This window comes from Pygocentrus nattereri, chromosome 24 (genome assembly GCF_015220715.1).
Source record: "Pygocentrus nattereri isolate fPygNat1 chromosome 24, fPygNat1.pri, whole genome shotgun sequence".
Classification (NCBI taxonomy): domain Eukaryota; kingdom Metazoa; phylum Chordata; class Actinopteri; order Characiformes; family Serrasalmidae; genus Pygocentrus; species Pygocentrus nattereri.
Genome location: NC_051234.1, coordinates 2163586 through 2184257, shown reverse-complemented (window position 1 = coordinate 2184257; position 20672 = coordinate 2163586). Strand labels below are relative to the sequence as shown.

Genomic DNA, 20672 nt, shown 5'->3' with positions numbered 1-20672 from the left:
TCCTCCCACAGTCCAAAGACATGCAGTTTTTTTGTGCATCAGATTGTGTAAAATGATCAAATTGTAAGTCGCTCTGGATAAGAGCATCAGCCAAATGCCGTTAATGTAATGTAATGTAATATTGTGAAATGTACGGCGCCCCACTGGTGAAATCCTGTATAAATAAAAATAATGAGTGGCCACGACTTAGTAAGGTGTGGGAATGAGATGATTAAGCTGTGGCCACGGCTTAGCAAAGCATGGGAACGAGATCCTAATGCGGCTTAGTAAGCCTCGATCCCGTTCCCACGCCTGGCTAAGTCGTGGCCATGCGTTAGGACCTTGTTCCCACGCGTTAATAAGGAGTGGCCACGCATTCTTTTTATTTAGACAGGATGTCGCCAGCGGGGCTCCGTAGAAATGTCTTCTCTAACGCACTAAATCCACCGACCGCACTAAAGGCAAAGCATCATGAGTTCAGGCTCTGCTGCTGTTTTGCTCAACAGTGCATCTTTTGAAACGTCCCCTTTCGGCACGTTTGCCATCAAAACAACCGGGAGATCATTTTGTGTGTCTCAAATAGGAAATAAAGTACTTTTTGAGAAGAGCCGTATGTTTCTGCATTTGTAAATCACGCTGTTATTTTTTTTGAACAACAAAAGATCCTCAAACGTAACTAAAAAGCACGTTTCAGGCACATCTGAGACATAGTGCCCGTGTCCTATTCCACAGCGCTAGCCACCGTGTCTCTCAATACTTAAGTGCTACCGGCAGCTCCGTCCGCTGCTCATCCATCCTCCCTCCCTGGACCTTCAGCAACAGGGAGAAGAAATCTTCATCATCCATAGGGCCCGGGGGCTTGCTACGCTGCTCTTCCAAACGGCCCTGAGCCTGTGTTGGAGGACAGAGAGAACGAGCAGATCAACACAGAGAGAAAGCGACGGACAGTACAGAGGGCCTGAGAAGATACTGTTAGCAATCCTAGCTGTTCTCTACAGTCAGTTGTCATTGGAGTAGTTTGGCTATAAGTGTCCCGCAGTCACAGATCGGCTGTGTCGTATCTGGTAGTAGAAGTCTGGCAATGCATATAATAACACAGTGTAGCCCGGTGCAACCTGCATGCCTAAATCCTCACTCGCCTCAAGCTGTAAGTATTCTCAAACTGACTTGTTTGACTGGTTTCTGTTTGGGCACCCCCGGTCAAATGACATGTTTTGTTCAATTTCTAAGTGAAAAGACGGTAACACGCCCTACGCAGGAAAGAAACTTCAACGGAGCCTTTTCTGCTCGTTTTAGAACAAAATTCCTGTTTATCTGAGAAGCAAAAAAATGCTAAAATAAATTAGAGAAAGGGTGCCATAACTTTTGCACACCTCACATTCCGTGTTATTAAATTCAGCAAATAACTGTACGTGAAAATGTCCAGAAAGGTGCTCTCTGTAGAGGCTTATGTTCACGGCATTTGATCAGGGGCACACACTGTAGATACCTATTAAAAAACTAATTTTGTCCATACTTTTATTATTTTTCATGCTGTCATGATTGGCCCCTCCCAGTCCTGTCCACGTGCGTTTCTTTTGTTTCTTCCCGGTCCTGCCCCCTTGTTTCCAGACCCTGCCCCTGACTGCTACCACCTGTTGTCCATCTGTCCCTCGTTATCCCTGATGTATTTAAGCTCCGTGTTTGTCCTGGTTTGTTGCCGGTCTTTGTGCTGTTTGAAGTGTATTGTCTGGTGTTTGTTTCTTCCGGCCTCTGTTGTGTTTATCCTGTGTTGTTTATCATGTCTGTACCCCAATCTCTCCGTGTTCGCTACCTGACCCTGGACTGTCTTGACCCTGATTCTGGATCTGCCCTGAATAAATCTCGCATATCTCCGCATATGCGTCCGCCTCATCATCGCTCCTCAACGTTACAAGTGCTAACTGAGGGTTGACGAAGGCATACACTTGGCACGATGTTAACTCGTGGTTCTAAGCTCCCATTACTTTCTAACTGGCTCCAGCACAAAAGTAGCAAAGCAAGTAGCAGGACGGCTAAAACGGAAACCTGTGGAAATGAGATCTGTTCCTAAATATTTGCTTTTAAACACCAGTTTTAAATCCAGTTCAGCTAAAATTAAACTGCAGAAGCAGCCCAAACTTTAACCCATCATCTTCAAGACAAAGTCCAGCCGTTGGCAAAGTAAACAGTTAAGATCTTGGCTGAATTCTTCCATTTAAGATCCGAGAAAACCTGCTAAACCATCGTGGAAGGATTAACAGCTTTCAGTTGTCTCAGAAACTGCAAAACAAAACTGTCAACTGAACTTGAATCAGGAGACGTACTTGGGAGGTGAGGATCATGTTATAGAGCTCCTCCTTGGGTGGTGGTCTGGGAACAGTCTGGCTGGCCTCCAGGGCCTTGCAGCTGCCTTTCCTAGGCTTGGCTTTGGCCTGGGCAGCGGTGGCAGCGGTGGCAGCGGTGGCAGCGGTGGCAGCGGTGGCGGCGGTGGAGGCGATGGCGGTGGTGGAGGTGCTGGCGATGGGGGGGCTGGAGGAGTGTTGAGGCTCCGGGGACGAGGGGACTGGGGAAAGGTTCTGGAAGTCTGCGCGCTGGTCGTCCAGCCGACGACCTTGGGAGGTGGCCAGAAAGTCAAAGAACTCCTCCTTCTGCAGCGAGGTCATGGACGAGAACACCACTGTTTAGGGTCAGATGAGAAAACAAGCGTGACTGACTGAAACACGTTAACCCTTAAAGATCCCAGTAATAAGAGCAGCACACTGAAATCCTATACTGATCATTTCTCACTCGTAGCTCCCTGAAACAAGCAGATAATTTATGCAAAAAGTGTGGATTCTAAACCGTGAACCTATGCTGCATTAAAGGAAAACGTTTACGTTTTTGCTGTATTTTTGTCGTTTCTTCACGTTAAGTTGGAAATGCAGACTCAACACACGGCTTTGAAGGACACTTTAACCTTATCTAGATCACTGTATCGGTACCGGCACACTTCTGTCCCAGCGTTCACTCGCGATATACCGTCAGAAAGCCTGAAGTCGGATTTTATGATCCGTTATTCACAGCTGCAGCGATAATCTCATTTGCAACGTATGCACTGAACGAGCAAACACTAGCCAACCTCAGGTCCCTCACCTACAAAGCTGTGCCGGTACCCACAGAGACACTATAATCCAAAACATGTGGTTTTGGTAACAGGGCAAGAGCCAGAGATCAGTTCAGAGAACTATGAGTCAGGCAGAAGTAAACTCCTCCTTTCTAGCCTCTGATAGTCTTTTTTTAATTTCTCCAAAAGAAATGTGTTACTTTCACATGAGGCCTACATCATGACTGTAGCCCACAGTGTGGGAGCAGTGCTCCTTTGACTTTAGGGAATGACGTTTCAGGCAAAAACGGGGCGAAGTTCATTTATTTCAAACCAGGGGTGTCGAACTCAACCACTAAAAGGGCCGTATTAAAGAACCCCTACAAATGTGTGGGCCCGAGAATGCCTGTGTTTATATTTGACTGTTAAATGACATTTTGCTCTCACCTGAGCTGGTCAGTGTTTACTCAAAATACACCAAAACACCAGCATCAAAATAAGGTTATATATATTACACAATGACTACTTGAAATATTCCTGAATAAATAAATATACAAATAGGCCACAGTACACAACATTATGCACATTAAAAGAGGCTGAACATTACATTACGCACATTATGCTGCAGTGCATCCTGGGGATTGTAGTGCAGCGAGCTGTAAAACGAGCTAATGTTAATAGAAAATGAAACTGAGACAGATGGGACTATGCTACAGGCCTGATCTGGCCCCCGCGCCTTGTGTTTGAGACATGGGATTTAATAAGACTAAGCCAAGACTGAAATTTTCATTTTGGCAAAGTATTCTTTCAAAAGGTCTGCATCCAAAATGTCTTTCTGACTTCACAAGGAATGAACACAAGCTGGCTGAGGCTCATCCCAAATTCAGTAGGCTGGCTAAGGCACCCTTGGCTGAAGTTTGCTTCTTTATTTTTGCTGTAGAGCTACGTGGCACCAGCTTACGGCCACTAGTTTAACGTCACGCATGCCTGAATGCTTCAAAAATAATGTCTAACAGACTCCCTTATGTGGTTTCGGACACCGTATTACATGCTGCTATCTATACAAAAGTACGGGCAAAAGTTTGGCCTAAAAATTCCGGTCACTAGAACTTTTAGCTAAGCATTTTTCTGGATAACGGTATGTCACACCACGTCGGAAACCACATGGGTACGTCTATTAGAGAACTTTTAAACTTCTCCACCACGGACTGGTTCTATTTTAACCCACTCTTCCAGCTACCCCAACAAGCTGTGCTGTTAGAGGATAATGAACCAGCTGGATTTTCACCTTTCTGGCTGTGGCGGGGGGTGCTGGGTTCAGAGTAACACCTCCTCCGTCCCTCTAGTCTGAAGGAGCAGCGCTGGTCGTTCAGCCGCCGTCCCTCCTGCAGGGTGCACAGCAGCTCGTACAGAGTGTCCGGGAAATCTGGGGACAACCTGTGGACCTGGAGACACGCCATGCAAAGGTCATTTCATCACTTTCATCCAGTCAAGCCATGAGCCAAGTCCTCTGATATACCTGTTGTGTCCAAGGTGTGATTTAAGCTACGCCTTGTTGCTGTTATAAAATCCTTGATTTCTTGTAATAGGATGATTAGCTGAATCAGGTATACTAAATTAGAGAAAGGACTAAATTGAGAAAGTGTTTTGGGTCCCCAGCACCAGGATTGGGACTATCTAGAACATGGAGTGTGTATGAACACAGTGTAAAATGCTATTATAGGAACAGATATGGCATCTAATCCCTGTTCCTTACAGTGGAGCACTGTGTAGAGAACTATTAAAGAAACAGAGAAGGTACTTAACCACTGTTCCACACATAGAACCCTACATAAAACATGATTGGAACAGAAATGGCATCTAATCACTGTTCCTAACATTGGAGCACCGTATAGAAAACTATTATAGGAACAGAAAAGGCACCTTATCACTACGCTTTATATTAAAGCGTGATATAGAGCACTCTTATCGAGAACGGAAATGGACCCAATCACTATTTCCTACATTAGAGCACTACATAGAACACTATTATCATAGATAAATAGAACAGACAACTGATAAGACCCATAACCAGTATGCCATATATTGGAGCACAATATAGAACAATATTATATGAAACACTCTTATTTGTGTCCACTTCCCTCAAAAAAGATGGTTCTTCAGGGGTTCTTTAGTGAAGAAAAAGGTTCTAAATAGAACCATGCACACTCAAAGAACCCATTGCATGATTAAAGCGTCCTTTGCATCAAGGAAGGCTTCGTCAGATTGATAGGAAATGTGCTGTAGATGGTAGATAGAACCTTTTTAAAAGGGGTTCTTCTATTGTTACAAGCTTGACACGGTAAAAACAGAACGGTTCTGGGTGCTATAGAGAGCCATTTACAGCACATTGTCCATCAATCTGAAGAACCCTTTAATGATGCGACAAACGAAAGTTACAAAAGGGGTTCCTTGAGTGTTGATGGTCTATGGAGAACAGTTTTCTTTACTCAAGAACCCTTGAAGCTCCATCTTTTTTTTAAGAGTGAGGTTCACATCTGTTGGGTTGTCTGTCTGATAGGACATTACCTTCTGCTGAGCATCTTCAGGCCTAAGGCGGTCTCTGGGCCGTAGTTTAGTTGATGACTGGACATCAGGAGCCACATGCAGCTCATCTTTAGCCACTATGTCCATCTCCAGAAGAGGTCCTTCCACCTCTTTCCCTGCTACCTTCTCCATTCTTGCCAGTCCAGCTCCAGGCTCGACTGTGCTCACCTCGGAATCCTCCTGCCTTCCGTCTGACAAGTTCCCCTTAGTTCCTGCCACTCGTTCAGGCCCACCACCCTCGTTTTCCAACACCTCTTCTTGTTGACCTTCTATCTTCTCCACCTTCCTCTCATTTGCTTCTACATCCACCTCCTCACTCTTACCTTCTTCCACTTTAGTATTAGCATCCACACCTTTCTCCACACTCCCTTTAATTCCACTGCCGTCTCCTCCCACGTCTTCATCTGTCTTCTTCATCCTCAGCACGCCTTTCTCCCTGGCCGTGTTGTTTGTGAACTCCTCTGGCTCGTCCCCCTCTTCGAGAATGAGAAGGGGCTCCAGCTGCTCCTCCGATGGGCTTTCACTTTTGACCTCCGCGCAGTCCATGTCAGCGTCCGCTGAATTGTCCCTCAGTCATCCAGCGGATATGGGAACCTCGAGTAAGGGAGAGTTTGGGGAATTCTTATTTTGAGATTTTTGATATACAAGGCAAGTGGGAGCGGAGCTGTTCTATTTTTTTGTAGCCTATGTTTTGAATGTATTCAGTAGCATAAATATTTATACAGAACAAAGCCAAGCTGATCAATAATGACATAATTCCAAATTCCCAGAGCTTTTATATTTCATGTTTGGCTCACTCCACATGGCAGTCTGAATGGTACTATGTCAGATACGTTAAAGGGGCATTCCGGCCTAAAACTGGATTTTAATGTTATTTGTCACGTCATGTAGTATTCGGTAGCGCAGCATTCCTTTCGCCTCAGTGATTTGACAGAATTCACAATTTTAAATTGTTCATCGGGATTTTCGCACTACAATACCCAGCATGCATTGTGCAAATGCATCATGCAACCACTGGGATTCCCTCTGGTGTCAACTGATCCTGACTGCCGGCCCAGCCGCTGATCTATACACTAGTTCGTGTAACTCTTACCTTGGCTGCCGAAAAGAAAACTGTAAAAACAGGGATTCTCTCTTTATTCAGCCAAGTTTTCAGCATTTTACTCTGAGAAAATTTGACCAACTGAGGTACAGTATCTAGATAGCTAACTTTGTAGGTAACCAGCTGCCAGCTTGACTCATTTGAAGAGTCATTTCTATCATTTGACTAATCCGCTCTCTGTCCATTGTAATGATAGTTTAAAAGTAGTTACTACCAATGGCTACAATAAGCTATTAGGGTTCCTAGCAGTAATGTTGGTTGCGCACCTTCCTCCTTTCAACAGCTACCACCAAAAAAAAAGAATCCAAAACTTCCAACAATTTTCCCCAAAGCAGTTTGTTCAAAAGTTCCTCCCACCTTCAAGATACATCACCTCAAGGGGGCTTTTCTAGCCTTCAAGCCCAACAGTCTCATTCCAGAGACTAGTGTGGCGCCGCTGTCAATGCGACTATGCAAGTCTACAGCAGATCCAGCAACGGGTTACATTTCTCAGCTTAACCAGAATTCCCCTTTAAGGCAACAGCAACTACAAAAAAAATCATGATCATTGCACAACACAGCCATAAGGCTTGCACAATGACACCACGGGGGAAAAATGCTATTTAAAATCAACACAGGTGAAATAAGTACGTCTGTGGCATCTCTACTGAACATCAACCACCTAAAACGTTGAGCGCACTTTTTAGGCCCTCTTACCTTATTCCACACCTACAGAAGTCCTCTAGGTCCTCTAAACTGTAGTTGGTGTGTATAGCCCTCATGGGCTTCACCTCCTTGAGCAAACACAAAACAGATGCTTCATATCCAGCTCAAACCTGCCAGTTTTCTTTGTCCTCTGAAAAGGAATCAATTCGAGAGCTGAAAGCTGACACAGTGCCTGTGTGAAGCCGCTCTGTTTCACACTCTGACTGCTGAGTTTCTTCCTGTTCCTTTCTCAACCCCTGACCCACCCCTATCGCCATGGCCCGTATTTTTTAAAAACTCATGGAATCGTTTCTTCCGTGGGAAAAAAGCAGATTATTATTATTATCATTTACCAGGAATTAAAGAGACTCCTGCTGTTGGCTTGACGCAAGGCTGTTTGACGAGGACCCGGTGAAATATAGGCATAAATTCACTCTTGAATTTTGCTCATACTTGACAGCCCACTTGCTAGAAACGGCGGCATGTTGAAACTAGCTGCCTGTTTGTTTGACACAGGCAACAGAACCTGTGGTTTTGCAGACTTCCTGTTGTCTGCCAGCAAAAAAGAGAACCACGCTGTAAGACAGAGGCAAGCAGCGCTAAGATGGGGCTGAATGCAACAAGACAAAACAGAAATACGTGGCATGAGAACACTAGAACTCAAACGGCAAGGGGAACACATTTAGAAGAGGAATTCCACCAAATTTTAAATCAAAATCTGCATAATTCAGTCATTCAGGCGCACCCACAGACATTCAAGTGAAAGGGTTGATTGTAGAGAAATTTACTCACTTGGATTACTTTCTATGTCTACAACACAAAAAAATAAGTACAGAAATTCCATTTACTATCCAAAATAATCATTAAACCTACACGTCTTCTGAGGTTTTACATGTAATGCGGTTAATGAGTGGTAAATCTGGAAAAATACATTTTCGCTGGGGACGTTTTTCCCTTAAAACACCTGGCATGAACCTCTCCGCCATGAATGGACTTTAAAAATCACGTTAAGCCAAAATCTTATCATAAAGCGACTACAAAACAGCGTCTCAGACATTAGGAGTTGAGTATTCCTAACTGTTTTGTCTATTACCATTTTTGAGGTAGCTATAGGCGTGAAACTCTCTAGACGTCTGGTTTCCTTCACCACCACTGTGAACAATTCTGATGGGTTCCTCTCGAATGGTGCACCAACTACTCTGACTCTGCCTACGTCATAAAAAGATTTTATTTAAATGTCTTCAACTTCAGACACTTCCAAACCCTGCTGTTTTCACGCCTGTGCCTTTTAAGCTGATATATAACCCTGTTGACTGGGGTGGCCTGTATGACCTGTTGGGGCCCAGTGACCAAGATGCTCTCTCAAATAGCCAATAAGAACTACTACAGATTATTAGACTGATACTAACACAGATGATAGGTACATACTTAAAGTAGGTTCTTCAAGGGTTCTTTAATAAAGGCAATGGTTCTATTTAGAAGCATGAGTTCTATATAGAACCATTCAGTGGTGGACAGTAACTGAGTAACTGAGTAAATGTAATTAGTTTCTGTACTTTAGTATTTTTGGTGTATCTGTACTGAAGTTTCTCCATTCTGGACTTTTTCCTTTCACTCCACTACATTTCAGAGTCTAATATCCGACTTTTCCCTCCTACATTTTGAGAAATCTGTCGTTCCTTTTGGTTTCTGTGTGTATAAAAACTTAACATGTCAAAACAAAAGAAGCGCAAAGCCAGAGCACCAATCAGGGCCCAGCGGTCACTTTGTTTAGAGCTGGTTTTGACCTGTTGGTCATACCGACCCAGTGCAGCACACGGTTCAACGTCAGCGCAGCAGCGTAAAACTTTGGGAGAGTCTGTTCAACATAAATGATGAACTAACCTAACTTTGTGTAAATAGAGCTCAATATAGAAATATGTCCACATATGCAGTCGAGACTGACGCGGCTTTTTTCTGAATTTCTACAAACACCATTTGATTTTATAGTAAATGAGTTTGGGCTGGTTTATGTTTATGAACAGACGCCTACAGATCAACATAGTAAAGGAGCTCATCTGTGATCCTGAGTTTAAAGCCAGTTTTTATTCAACTTAAACTTGGAACTAAGTTGTAAATAAATCTGAAACTGAAACTTTGCTTGTGTGTAAAAAGTGATTTCAGAGCCACTCGGTTCTCCCTGATGGAAACTGTTTACCTTCAGTGTTTTGTGCTTCTGATCATTTTAATAGACGTCAGCGTCACTAATTAATGACCTTCTATTAAAAGACTGGTTTACCAAGAGAGACACTGGAGGACTTTCACCTGAAATGAGTTCATGAAGCCAGTCTGGTTATAAAAATGATAACAGGACATCAGAGCCAGAATTACTCTTTTAGTACTTTTACTTTATACTTAAGTACATTTGAAGGGAAATACTTTAGTACTTTTACTCAAGTGGAGGTCTAAAGGGATGAACTTCTACTTTCACTGGAGTGATATTTTACCTTGGGGGTCTCTACTTTAACTCAGGTACATGGTTTGTGTACTTCGTCCACCTCTGGAACCATTCTATATCTGAACGATTAATTGCATGGTGAAATGGCACTTCAGGTTGATGGAGAATGTGTTGAACATGGTCCTATATACCACCAAAACGTCTATTCTCTTGTTACAAGCTTTACATCGTAACAGCAGCACAACCATGCTTGGTGGCTGTGATATCAAACCCATGGTTCTAAAGATACCTATCGCCTTAACTAAAGAACCCTAAAAGAACCTTTTTTTTTTTAAAGTGTGAAGGGTTTAGAGCTTTAAGGAAACAAGCCCATGTCATATCTTTAATATCCTCACAGGAAAACCAGCATATGGTCATCTCAAAAAAGTATGAACCACTGGTGCCTTGTCCTTCTACCTCATGCTGGTGGTGGTACCAGGTGTACCAAGCTGGACTGTATTACAGGACTTGGTCTATATTACAGATTTTGGACGCTATAGTGGTTTTTCATTGTCCTGCCAGTGGCTTCAATCGCTAGGGGACCCCAGCGTGGCTATCCGCAGGAGGGTGTGTGAGTGTACTGCTGCCACATATCGAGCAGGCTAGTTAGATTAATGTGGCGCTCAGGATGTTGCAGCAGCAGCAGCCTATTACAGGCAACGGGCCCAATCCAAGCCGGGGGCTCGGGTTGAACGCTCACCCAGGAATGCATCCCTTAAACTCGGTCCATCCACAGCATCGCCCCGACGGCGAGTCGGGACTGGAAGGGGCAGAAAACGGCCACGAAAACCGAAGAGACATCGGGGACATTCTGCAACAAATCATGACCATCACTGACCAAAGTTTAGACGAAGCCCAAGCAAAGTGAGTAGAAATTAAAAACGCGTTTGGCTCCGTGCCCGAAAAACAAAGTTTGGCGAGAAAGCTGGCGTTAGCCAGCTCTGTTAACGCCAATTTAACCGCTTCTGTGTCTGCTTTTAAAACGCTTGTGAGTCGTTTACGATGCCGGGGAAGCTGTTTTGCGCTTATTCGAGCTGGTCAAAGCGAATATACACACTGTTCCAGCTGCTCAATTCGCCGCGGGTGTATTGTTTACATGGTTGTTATTGTTGTTAGCTTGCTTGCTAACGTAGCTAACCCACAACGAACTTATTTTTGTAGCCATGCATAAAGGCGCTAGTTTTAGATTTAAATGGGTGTTATATGTACATATATTCAACAGTAAAGCTGCTTTATTTCTTAGTCCCACGCTAAATGACAACATTTTCTACAAATTTCCAGCGAGCCGTACAGGTTAGCTGGTTGTCACGAAGCTGAAGTCGGCTTCATATTCGAATTCTCCCGTTCCACCTTAAATGGCGCGGCAGTTGTACTACGGCGCCTGGAGCGCCAGAGCGTGTCCACCGCACCATTTAAGGTGGAACGGGAAAGATCGCACAAGAAGCTGGCGAATATGCTGCTAAAAGCTATTGCTGTGTTCATTGTTAGGCAAATAAGTCATTCAAACACAACAAACGCGTCAGTTAAGAGTGAAATTCACGTCTGCGACGCGTTTGAAGGTGACTTTGAGCTGAATGTGGAGGATTTCAAGCCGGTTTAAACGCGCTATCCTGCTAGCGGTTAGGCTAACGCAGGTTTTGGTTCTTTTCCCCGCAGAAAACACGCGTTGAACTGTCATCGGATGAAGCCGGCTTTGTTCAGCGTGCTGTGTGAAATTAAAGAGAAAACAGGTGAGTTGGGTTCATCGCAGTTTTTATTGCGCCGATTTTCAGGTCCCAACTTGAAAAGTTGCTGGTCGGATTGGGAGCAGGCCGTCAGCGAAGCGGCGCCATGTTGAGCTGCGCGATTCAGAACAAAGCGAGAAATTCTGCTTCGCCAGGAAACGGGCGATAAATCCGCCTTTCTCCCCGATCTGCCCGGTTTTATCGATATCTCATGATTTTTCCCCACATGTCGGTTTTACCCGCTCGGCCGTGTGTCAGGAGAGGGCGGCCGCGGTCGCTTCGGCGCAGCTGTGCGTTTGATTTACTGGGCTGGGAAAAGTTTCGGGGCAAACTTGGCGAACTCGGTTAGACTGAGCTCAGGTCCTCCAACACAGCGGCAACGAAGTCGGTAGGTCGTCAGGACCGTGTTAGAGATTCACGCTGGATGTCGCACCGCAGTGTGTGTGTATGCAAATGAAGCGTGTATGGCTTTGATTGACAACGATTGTATTTTGCATCCATCCATTTGACTTTCTTCACTCCTGTCATTCTTTCCTGACCCAGTTATTAACACCATGTTCTGATGTGCTTTAAAAGGTCAAATATATCTGTTTATCATTTTTAACATCTGAAACGGGAAACTTTTCCTTTTGCGCTCAGATATATGAAATGCAGGTCATATGAGTTTAAAGAGGGAGGATTTTATTTTATTGAGCGTTTCTGAATTTTTCCAATTACACAACGTTTGGACTAAATTCTGTTTTTTGCTAATGGCAGCATGGTGTTGAGAGAGAGAGAGAGAGAGAGAGAGAGAGAGAGAGAGAGAGAGACACACCGATAGAGGGATAGCTAGGTAGGTAAATAGAGAGGGAGATGGATATGTAGGTAAATAGAAAGAGAGAGAGAGATAGATATGTAGGTAAATAGAGAGAGAGAGAGAGATGGATATGTAGGTAAATAGAGAGAGAGAGAGAGAGAGATGGATATGTAGGTAAATAGAGAGAGAGAAAGACAGATAGACACCCCCAGCAAGGAGGGTCTGGGTTCGATTCCCCGCCCGGTGACCGGGGTCCTCTCTGTGTGGAGTCTGCATGTTCTCCCCGTGTCTGTGTGGGTTTCCCCCGGGTTCTCTGGTTTCCTCCCACAGTCCAAAGACATGCAGTCAGGCTGATTGGACTTGCTAAACTGCCCCAGGGTGTGAGCGAATCTGTCTGTCTGCCCTGTGCTGGACTGGCAACCTGTCCGGGGTGTTTCCTGCCTTCCGCGCGCTGACCGCTGGAATAGGCTCCAGCACCCCGCTGTACCCAGAAGGATAAGCGGCTTTTTGGTCGGTTGACTAGGAGTGACGGTGAGGCTGATATAAGGACACGGCGGAACGCCGACTGTCATTGAAAGGCAGTATGGCCAGTCTGTTTTGTTCTTCTTTTATAGTGCAGAGTTGATTTAATTGAATTCCACATATTGTCCTAAACGTCTACAGAATTAAATTAAGATGCAAGCCGTCACTCACAGGGTGGTTTGGTGTGAAATGCTCCGTTGTAGAGGAAGTCAGAGTTGTTCACAGCGGTGGGGATCGGTGGTGAACCTGGCGCCGTGTTATAGAAACTCCCTGACTTTTAGTCTCAGGATCTGACGGGTCAAGATAAGATTTAACACAATCTACGCAAGTCGTATCCGACTTTAGGAATCTTAGCCTACAGCACCGTCTTATCTCGAGGTAGGAATTCTTAACTTACTCGATCGGAGTCGACAGTCAACTGTCTTGTCCGTTTCCTAGCAACCAACGCTACACGCGCAGCTAAAGCGTAAACGCTAATCGGATTGATCAGTGTTTACTAACGAATGTGTCGGGGGTGTTTTCAGGTCTGTCTATGCGAAATACCCAGGAGGAGGAGCCACAGGACCCACAGCTGGTGCGTTTGGATAACATGCTTCTGGCTGAAGGCGTGGCTGGGCCAGAGAAAGGGGGCGGAGCCGCTGCAGCCGTCTCGGCGGCGACCAGCTCTGGGGGCATGTCTCCGGACAGTTCTCTGGAGCATTCGGACTACAAACAGAAGCTGAGCCAAATCCGCACAATATACCACACAGAGCTGGAGAAATACGAGCAGGTACATTTCATCCCGCCTGTCTTTCAGCCGCCCGTCAATCACGGCCCCCCGCAGCTGCCCGCTCTCAGGCTATGTTTAGAACGCAGCTTCTAATGCTCCACGTTTGTTTTTCATGGGTAGTTTGTTTTATTCGTTTAAATTCATTTCATTGTAACATGGAGACGTTAACAGAAAGTTAAATGAACTCCGAGAGCCACATGAACACTTTTTTATTTATATGATCTAAAAATAAATAGTATTGATCATTAGTTGCCTAGAACGTGCTCGTTGACAAATTTTTCGTGGATTGAATACGGAGAGAAGGCCTGCTTGCTTCCTCTCGTTTAGCTGGAAGTCAAGCACCTCATGAAAATCAGCGTGGGCCAAATGCAAATGGAGAAGCTCGGCTCTCGTGTGCGTTCCTGGGGGTGAGAGATGGCTGCTGATTTGTTGTCAGTGCCTACGGGGAATAGTTGTTTTCGTTCTTGATGTGAGGCAAAGTTCATCCTAGTCGAGCAGCCTTCAGTGAAATCTTCCACGTTTCCATGTGTTAAAGTGAATCGGGTTTGGGTGGGGGGGGTCATTTAAAGGTCATTATTGCCTTTTTATAGCAGTCGAGATGTCTCCAGAAGTCAGTTAACAGCTTTAAGAAACTGAGCAGATGTACAAAAACGTGGCAGCCTGTGAGCAAAGCGTGAGCACTAACCTGCGTGTGTGTGTGCGTGATGTGTTTTTCAGGCGTGTAGTGAGTTCACGACCCATGTCATGAATCTTCTGCGGGAGCAGTCGCGCACACGGCCCGTTTCCCCGCGCGAGATCGAGCGTATGGTGGCCATCATCCACCGCAAGTTCAGCTCCATCCAGACCCAACTCAAACAGAGCACGTGCGAGGCGGTCATGATCCTCCGCTCCCGCTTCCTGGATGCCAGGTGTGTGTGTGTGTGTGTGTGTGTGTGTGTGTGTGTGTGTATATGTATGTATGTATGTGCAGTTATAAATATTTACATTTTTTTTTTTTTTTTTGCAAGGCTCACTGCACTGCACACTTTAGCTTACAGCCTGCTCTACTTCATGGAGAATATATTAGGAAGTGGTCCAAATTTCCAGTTTTCCTCCTGAATGTTCGCTCTAAAAATGTTCTTTAGTGAAGTAAATGGTCCAACATTGAACCACGAACACTCAAAGAACCCTGTGTGTGATTAAAGGGATCTTTGCATCGTTAAATGGTTCTTCAGATTGATGAATTGAACGTACTGTCCATGATTCAATATAGAATTGAAAAGGGTTCCATATTGCACCAAAAAGGGTTCTTCTATTGTTACGATGCCAAGCCTGTAACAATAGAAGATCCTTTTCTGGTGCTGCTTGGAACCCTTCTGTAAATTTATATATATTTAAATAACCGTATCAAACGCACGCTCGCTCCATCAATTTGAAGAACCTTTTCACAATGCAGAGAACCCTTTAATCTTGCAAAAGGTTTTTTGAGTGTTCGTGGTTCTAGGTGGAACCGTTCTCTTTACTTACTACTACGTCTGCCCTTTAAAGAACTTTGTAAAGTGTGAAGTCAGCGAACAAAAAATGTGTCCGATGACCGAAGTTTGTATCTTACGTTTTACATTGAAGCTGCTTTACTGGATTGACAGCAGTGGACTCACCGGTCACTTTATTAGCTAGTAAAAGGCTGGACCCCCTTTTGCCTTCAGAACTGCTTTAATTCTTCATGGCACACTTTCAACAAGGTGTTGGAAACGTTCCTCAGAGATTCTGGTTGGTTATTTGAGTTCCTGTTGTCTTTCTATCATCTGGAACCAGTCTGCCCATTCTCCTCTGACCTCTCACATCAACAAGGCATTTTCGTCCACACAACTGACCGCTCACTGGATATTCCCTCTTTTTCGGACCATTCTCTGTGAACCCTAGAGATGGTTGAGCGTGAAAATCCCAGCAGATCAGCAGTTTCTGAAATACTCAGACCAGCCCGTCTGGCACCAACAACCACGCCACGTTCAAAGCCCCTTAAATCCCCTTTCTTCCCCGTTCTGATGCTCGGTCTGCACTTCAGCAAGTCGTCTTGACCACCTCTACACGCCTAAATGCAGTGAGTTGCGGCCGTGTGATTGGCTGATTAGCTATTTGTCTTAACAAGCAACTAAACTACCTAATTCCTAATAAAGTGGCCGGTGAGTGTATTTAGTTCATTTTAAACAGTGTCGGTGACAGAAACTCCGTATGTTTCTATGAGACTGTGTGAAACCATGAATAGCTGTGTGGTGTTTGATGCTTTTTAGAAGGTCGTGTCTTTACTTGCCTGTTTTAATCCTGGCAGGCGTAAGAGACGCAACTTCAGCAAGCAGGCCACGGAGGTCCTGAACGAGTATTTCTACTCGCACCTCTCCAACCCTTACCCCAGCGAGGAGGCCAAAGAGGAGCTGGCCAAACAGTGTGGAATCACTGTGTCTCAGGTAGCACTTTGTCTGGCAACAGCCTCTCCTTTGTTTCTACTTCTACCGGTCTCCTCCTCATCTGGTTCTTTTTTTCTGTAAATCAATGCCCTTTTGTTTCTTCATGGTTCAAAATACCAAAATAAACGTCCAACTCAAATTTGAGTTTTGGAGAACGTACCAGCACACTAAAGACGATTCTATTTTTCTCCATCATTAAGAACAGACATTATATTCAGCTCTAATTAAGCACCAGCAAATTATCAGTAGCTTTGAGTTTCATTTTGGCTCTGGACTGTAACAGGTGTCCAACTGGTTTGGCAACAAGAGAATCCGCTATAAGAAGAACATCGGCAAGTTCCAGGAAGAGGCCAACCTTTATGCCATGAAGACGGCCATGGGGGCCACGCAGAGAGAGGGGTCTCCACACACTCCAAACTCTACCGGTTAGTTCTGACCCACACCACTGACCATAAGGGGGCTTAATAGAGTTATTCTGTTCTTGTTTTACTGACACCAGCAAATCTCTGGCTTGTTCTGTTGCGTTGAAATTAAAGTCAACCTGAATTCAAAATCAGCAATAGTCGTTTGAGCAGGGGTGTCAAAACATTTGCACACGATACAGAAAGGAATGTTACGATTTCTGATTCACGTTGACTTTAAGGTGCGAGCTTGGCTGTCAGTACATGAACCTAAGTGGGGGCCGGCTAACATGATCCGATTTGCATTTTGTTAATTAACCCATATTAGCTTTCATTTATTGTCGGTAAGGTCATCATGCTTAGTTCGTAGTGGACATGTAACGTGCTGTGATAATAAATATAGAACAACTCAATTATCATATCAGTGATGCATTGTATAGGTTATATATCAGTGTTGCTATATTCAGCTTCTGCTGTAAAATTACAGCATGAAAATGGAAAATGAGTGTGTGTTTTTACTGATTACGTTTTTATTTATTTTTTTTGTCCCACCCATCTGTACTAACACACACACACATACACATACATACACACACACACACACACACACACCCCTCTCTCCCAGGCTCAGGGTCCTTCTCGCTCTCAGGGTCAGCTGATCTCTTTCTTGGAGTTCCTCCAGTGAATGGAGAGCAGCCTGGCTACCACATGGGAGCTCAGGTTAGACCTTCTTAAATGTCCTTTTGGTGTTCAGTTGCCCTGAGCTGCATGATGTCATTCCACATGCATGCACATTGAACCATTGTTTTGTTTTGTGTGTGTAATGGCTTTAAAGAAGTAGTCCAGCCTTTTTCAATCCGGTATCCATTTCTGCACCTGTAGCATGCAGTTAATTACCATGGATGAAATTTCTCAGTGCTTAGAAACGAACAGAAGACCTTTTGGCTCAACTCTCATAATCAAGCCTGTACAGTAAAGTAATATTGTCGCCCATGTGAGGAGAAATGAATCCCGCTCGGATACAAGAAAGATCACTGTGACACACGGTCCATGTCTCCTAGTAGGTCCTAATGCTTTTTCAGTCAGCTGTTCGTAAATTATTCTCACTATGTGGTGTGTGTGTGTGTGTGCAACATTGAACATTTCCCCACTACCCAAGCCACATCTCCTCAGGGGTAGTCATGCAAGCTAAGGACTACAATGGTAAAGTTGTAGTGTGCTTATGGGGTCTGTGGTCCACCAGGTAGTTTAAACACTGTAGAACGAGGCCGAATATTTGTAAACAAAGGGTTTTACGAAGAACAAATGCCCAAAAATTGTCTGGTTTGGGGAAGTAATGCCGTTTATTATTATAACACCAGAAACATTTGTAGTGCCAGTGCTACCTGCTTAAAAAGTTCAAGCACAGCCCTGATTGTAATAGAAGCCAATGGGCAGGGAACTTCTATCGTACGCGTGTCCCGATTAAACAGGCGTTCAGTTCCTTTACTAAGATTAGATTTTTGTCTGTGGTATTTGGCTGCACACTACAGATGCGGCAGATGGAGAGTGAAAAATGCTGCCGTTTTCTGTTAACTGTCATAAGAACAGAGGTGTGTGTGTGTGTGTGTGTGTGTGTGTGTGTGTGTGTGTGTATGTCAGTCAATGCATGCACTTAAACTTCCTTGTCCTCTCTCTCTCTGGTAGGACTCGCTCTCTCAGTCCCGCTTTTCAGAAAGACTCTATAGTCCCAGAGAGAGCCGGGTGAGGAGCTCATTACATGCATGCTCATAACAGTAAAGTCATGATGGTCAACTGCTGCTCATATGAATAAACTCATACTGATCGTGCTGGTTAAAAGAAATAGTCCAGCGACTTTCAACTTGAGCTTTATCTGCTGCATCTGTTGTAAATGTTCAATTACCATGGACAACAGTGTCGTTGCAGAGCAGAAAAAACCCTGTTCACTTAAACACACTGAATCTTCTGCTCAGGGAGATGCATCCGAATAGTCGTCCATAGTGATGTACCGTGCAGATGGAGATTAGACTGAAAATTGTTGGACTATTTCTTTAAAAGCTGGTGGGCTGTTTTGCAGATTCATATGCTTAAAGCAGGAATTGCACTACACGACTTTTACCCTGATCCTCAGTCTGGCCGAGTCTGTGCTAGTTGGCTCTAGTCTGCGGGTTTTTGGATCGGTAGGAGTCGACAGATGGAGAGACAGCTGAGTGTGTGAGGGGAGCAGACTCGGATTTTTTTTGTCCTCCCAATCACGTTTCAGAGCAGTCGGAGTTTATCAGACGTGTTTGATTTATTTCAACCCGACTCCGAGTGCGGTCTAGTGTAAACTGGTCAACGACTCTATCTGAGCGGATTAATGCAACAGCCAATAAAAACAGTGCAAAAGAAGAAAATGCAGCAAGCAAGCAAGCAAAGAAAAACATCATGTAGTCTCTCACGCGTGGAGCAAAGCTTTTTAATGAGCCGAGTTTAAGGCACAAGCGCAATCGAGTTTATTTACATTTAAAGCAAAAAAAAAAAATCACACCCATCGCATTATTAAATCCACGATCTGCACTTAAACACGTTCACCTGCTGCTTCTTTACAAACGGCAGAGAAAGCAGCAGCGGAGGCGCCACGTTTGTTTATTTGCGTGTCCTAGTGATGGGAGGGCGCCAGAGATTGTGAGAGTTCAGTGAGCTTAAGCAACGGCTTAAAAGACGAGTAGTGTGCGATTCCTAATCGTTTAGTGCGTGAGCCGCAATATTCCATTCGCCAAAAAAAACCTGCGAAAACCAGTCGGACGGTGCGAGATGCCCGGTCTTCTTATAGCCGGCTAAGACTTTAAAAGTCGCGTCGTGTACTCGAGGCTTAAATGACTTCAGAAATGCTTGTGTATGCAGAGGTGGGGAACAGTATCTTGTTCAACTTGCTTACAAGTACTTAAGCTCAATTTCCTGGGGTTTATACTGGGCCTGTCACAATCATTATATTTTAGCTGACGGTTAAGTTGATCCTTTATTAGTGCCACAGTGGAGAAATTCTCAGTGTTACAGCAGCAAAGGGAGAGCAAGGCACTCGAGAAAAAGAGAAGTACCAAGAAGAGAATTAACCAGCAAGTAATTAACTTTAAGCACGTAAGAAGGTTTTTCACAGTTTACTTGTTGCTGTATAGACAAAATACAGCACTGTGTGAAAGTCTCAGGCACCCAAGACTCATTTTCAAAATCTATTTATTTGAGTAGTTTGTATTTATTTGCTGACAAATCTTAATATTTGAATAAACATACGTGATTTTCTGGATGTTGGTGTGTTTGTTTCCCCATCTCCAAGCCGCTCCTCGAGGAAGCCCAGTATTATATGTAGTTAAAAAGCAGCTCCTGGTTTGACCAATCAGTGCTCAGTAAATTGAGCTCATGATGTAATTGATGATATTAACGAGTCTCTGTGGCGGCTGTGAAGGTGTCCAGGAAAAATATGGACCCGAGAAATTCTCGTTACTTTTTGTTTTTCTGTTTATTTGAATTATGAATACGACTTTATTCTAATGTATATTTTGATAAACTCACTGCTGAGGTCAACTGGTTAAACATTCACTTAGATGCCTAAAAAGTTCACACAGCGCTGTAGATTTAATACTAAAATTAAAAAATATTTAACTCTATCCTTCACAAAAAATAACCATATAAAGAATTATAAATAAATAAACAGCTGAGATATTTACATATTTATTGCCTGAAATTCACATGGAGAATTGCACATGAGGTACTGGTGTTTATTACACACAGGGAAATGGTAAGGAGTCAAAAATATAAAACTATATATATAACTAAATAAATCCCTGCCATGCAGCAGTTGAAGAAGAGAGTGGCTGATCAGAAGTCTTGTTTTTGTCTAGCCGTCAATACTTACCAGCTCTGAACTGATGCCAGACACGGCTCCAGCTCAAATACAGCCGTATCCATGCAGCTGTACAGCCTCCGCGGATTTTAGTGCAGGATTTCTATTTATTTATCTTATTGGGAAGCAGTTAAACGTGTGCAGAAGTGTGTTCTCCGTAGAGGATCAGTCAACTTATTTTCACTTAGAGAACCAACAAGATTGAATTGAATTTGAATGGGGCG

At 44.1% G+C, this 20672-nt stretch overlaps 2 protein-coding genes across 10 annotated transcripts in view; one reads left to right on the top strand and one right to left on the bottom strand.

Moving 5' to 3' along the window:
* Window positions 1-594: 594 nt before the first annotated feature.
* Window positions 595-7933, bottom strand: LOC108439300. Of its 3 annotated transcripts, XM_017717621.2 has the most exons (6): window positions 7787-7929; window positions 7446-7522; window positions 5630-6241; window positions 4350-4506; window positions 2304-2656; window positions 595-870 (listed from the first exon to the last, which is right to left on the bottom strand). In XM_017717621.2, the coding sequence occupies exons 3-6, from the start codon at window positions 6191-6193 to the stop codon at window positions 730-732; spliced, it is 1215 nt and encodes a 404-aa protein (XP_017573110.1). In that variant the 5' UTR covers window positions 6194-6241; window positions 7446-7522; window positions 7787-7929; the 3' UTR covers window positions 595-729. The 3 variants fall into 3 exon arrangements, with proteins under 3 accessions (XP_017573110.1, XP_017573112.1, XP_037389776.1); XM_017717623.2 differs by lacking the exon at window positions 7446-7522 and having other exon boundaries at window positions 7787-7933; XM_037533879.1 differs by lacking the exon at window positions 7787-7929 and having other exon boundaries at window positions 7446-7673.
* Window positions 7934-10375: 2442 nt separating this feature from the next.
* Window positions 10376-20672, top strand: part of pbx2 (pre-B-cell leukemia homeobox 2) — a 15966-nt gene continuing 5669 nt past the window's right edge. For 2 of the 7 annotated variants that reach the window (XR_001858750.2, XM_017717617.2), the window contains exons 1-8: window positions 10376-10773; window positions 11566-11639; window positions 13476-13720; window positions 14438-14628; window positions 16029-16164; window positions 16448-16589; window positions 17191-17285; window positions 18252-18308. Coding sequence is in view for 5 of the 7 variants with exons in the window: in XM_017717617.2 (XP_017573106.1) it covers window positions 10538-10773; window positions 11566-11639; window positions 13476-13720; window positions 14438-14628; window positions 16029-16164; window positions 16448-16589; window positions 17191-17285; window positions 18252-18308 (1176 nt within the window). In the remaining 2 variants the exon portion in view is untranslated. The remainder of the gene's footprint in view (window positions 10774-11565; window positions 11640-13475; window positions 13721-14437; window positions 14629-16028; window positions 16165-16447; window positions 16590-17190; window positions 17286-18251; window positions 18309-20672) is intronic. The other 5 variants (XR_005129588.1, XM_037534038.1, XM_017717616.2 and 2 more) reach the window with 4 other exon arrangements.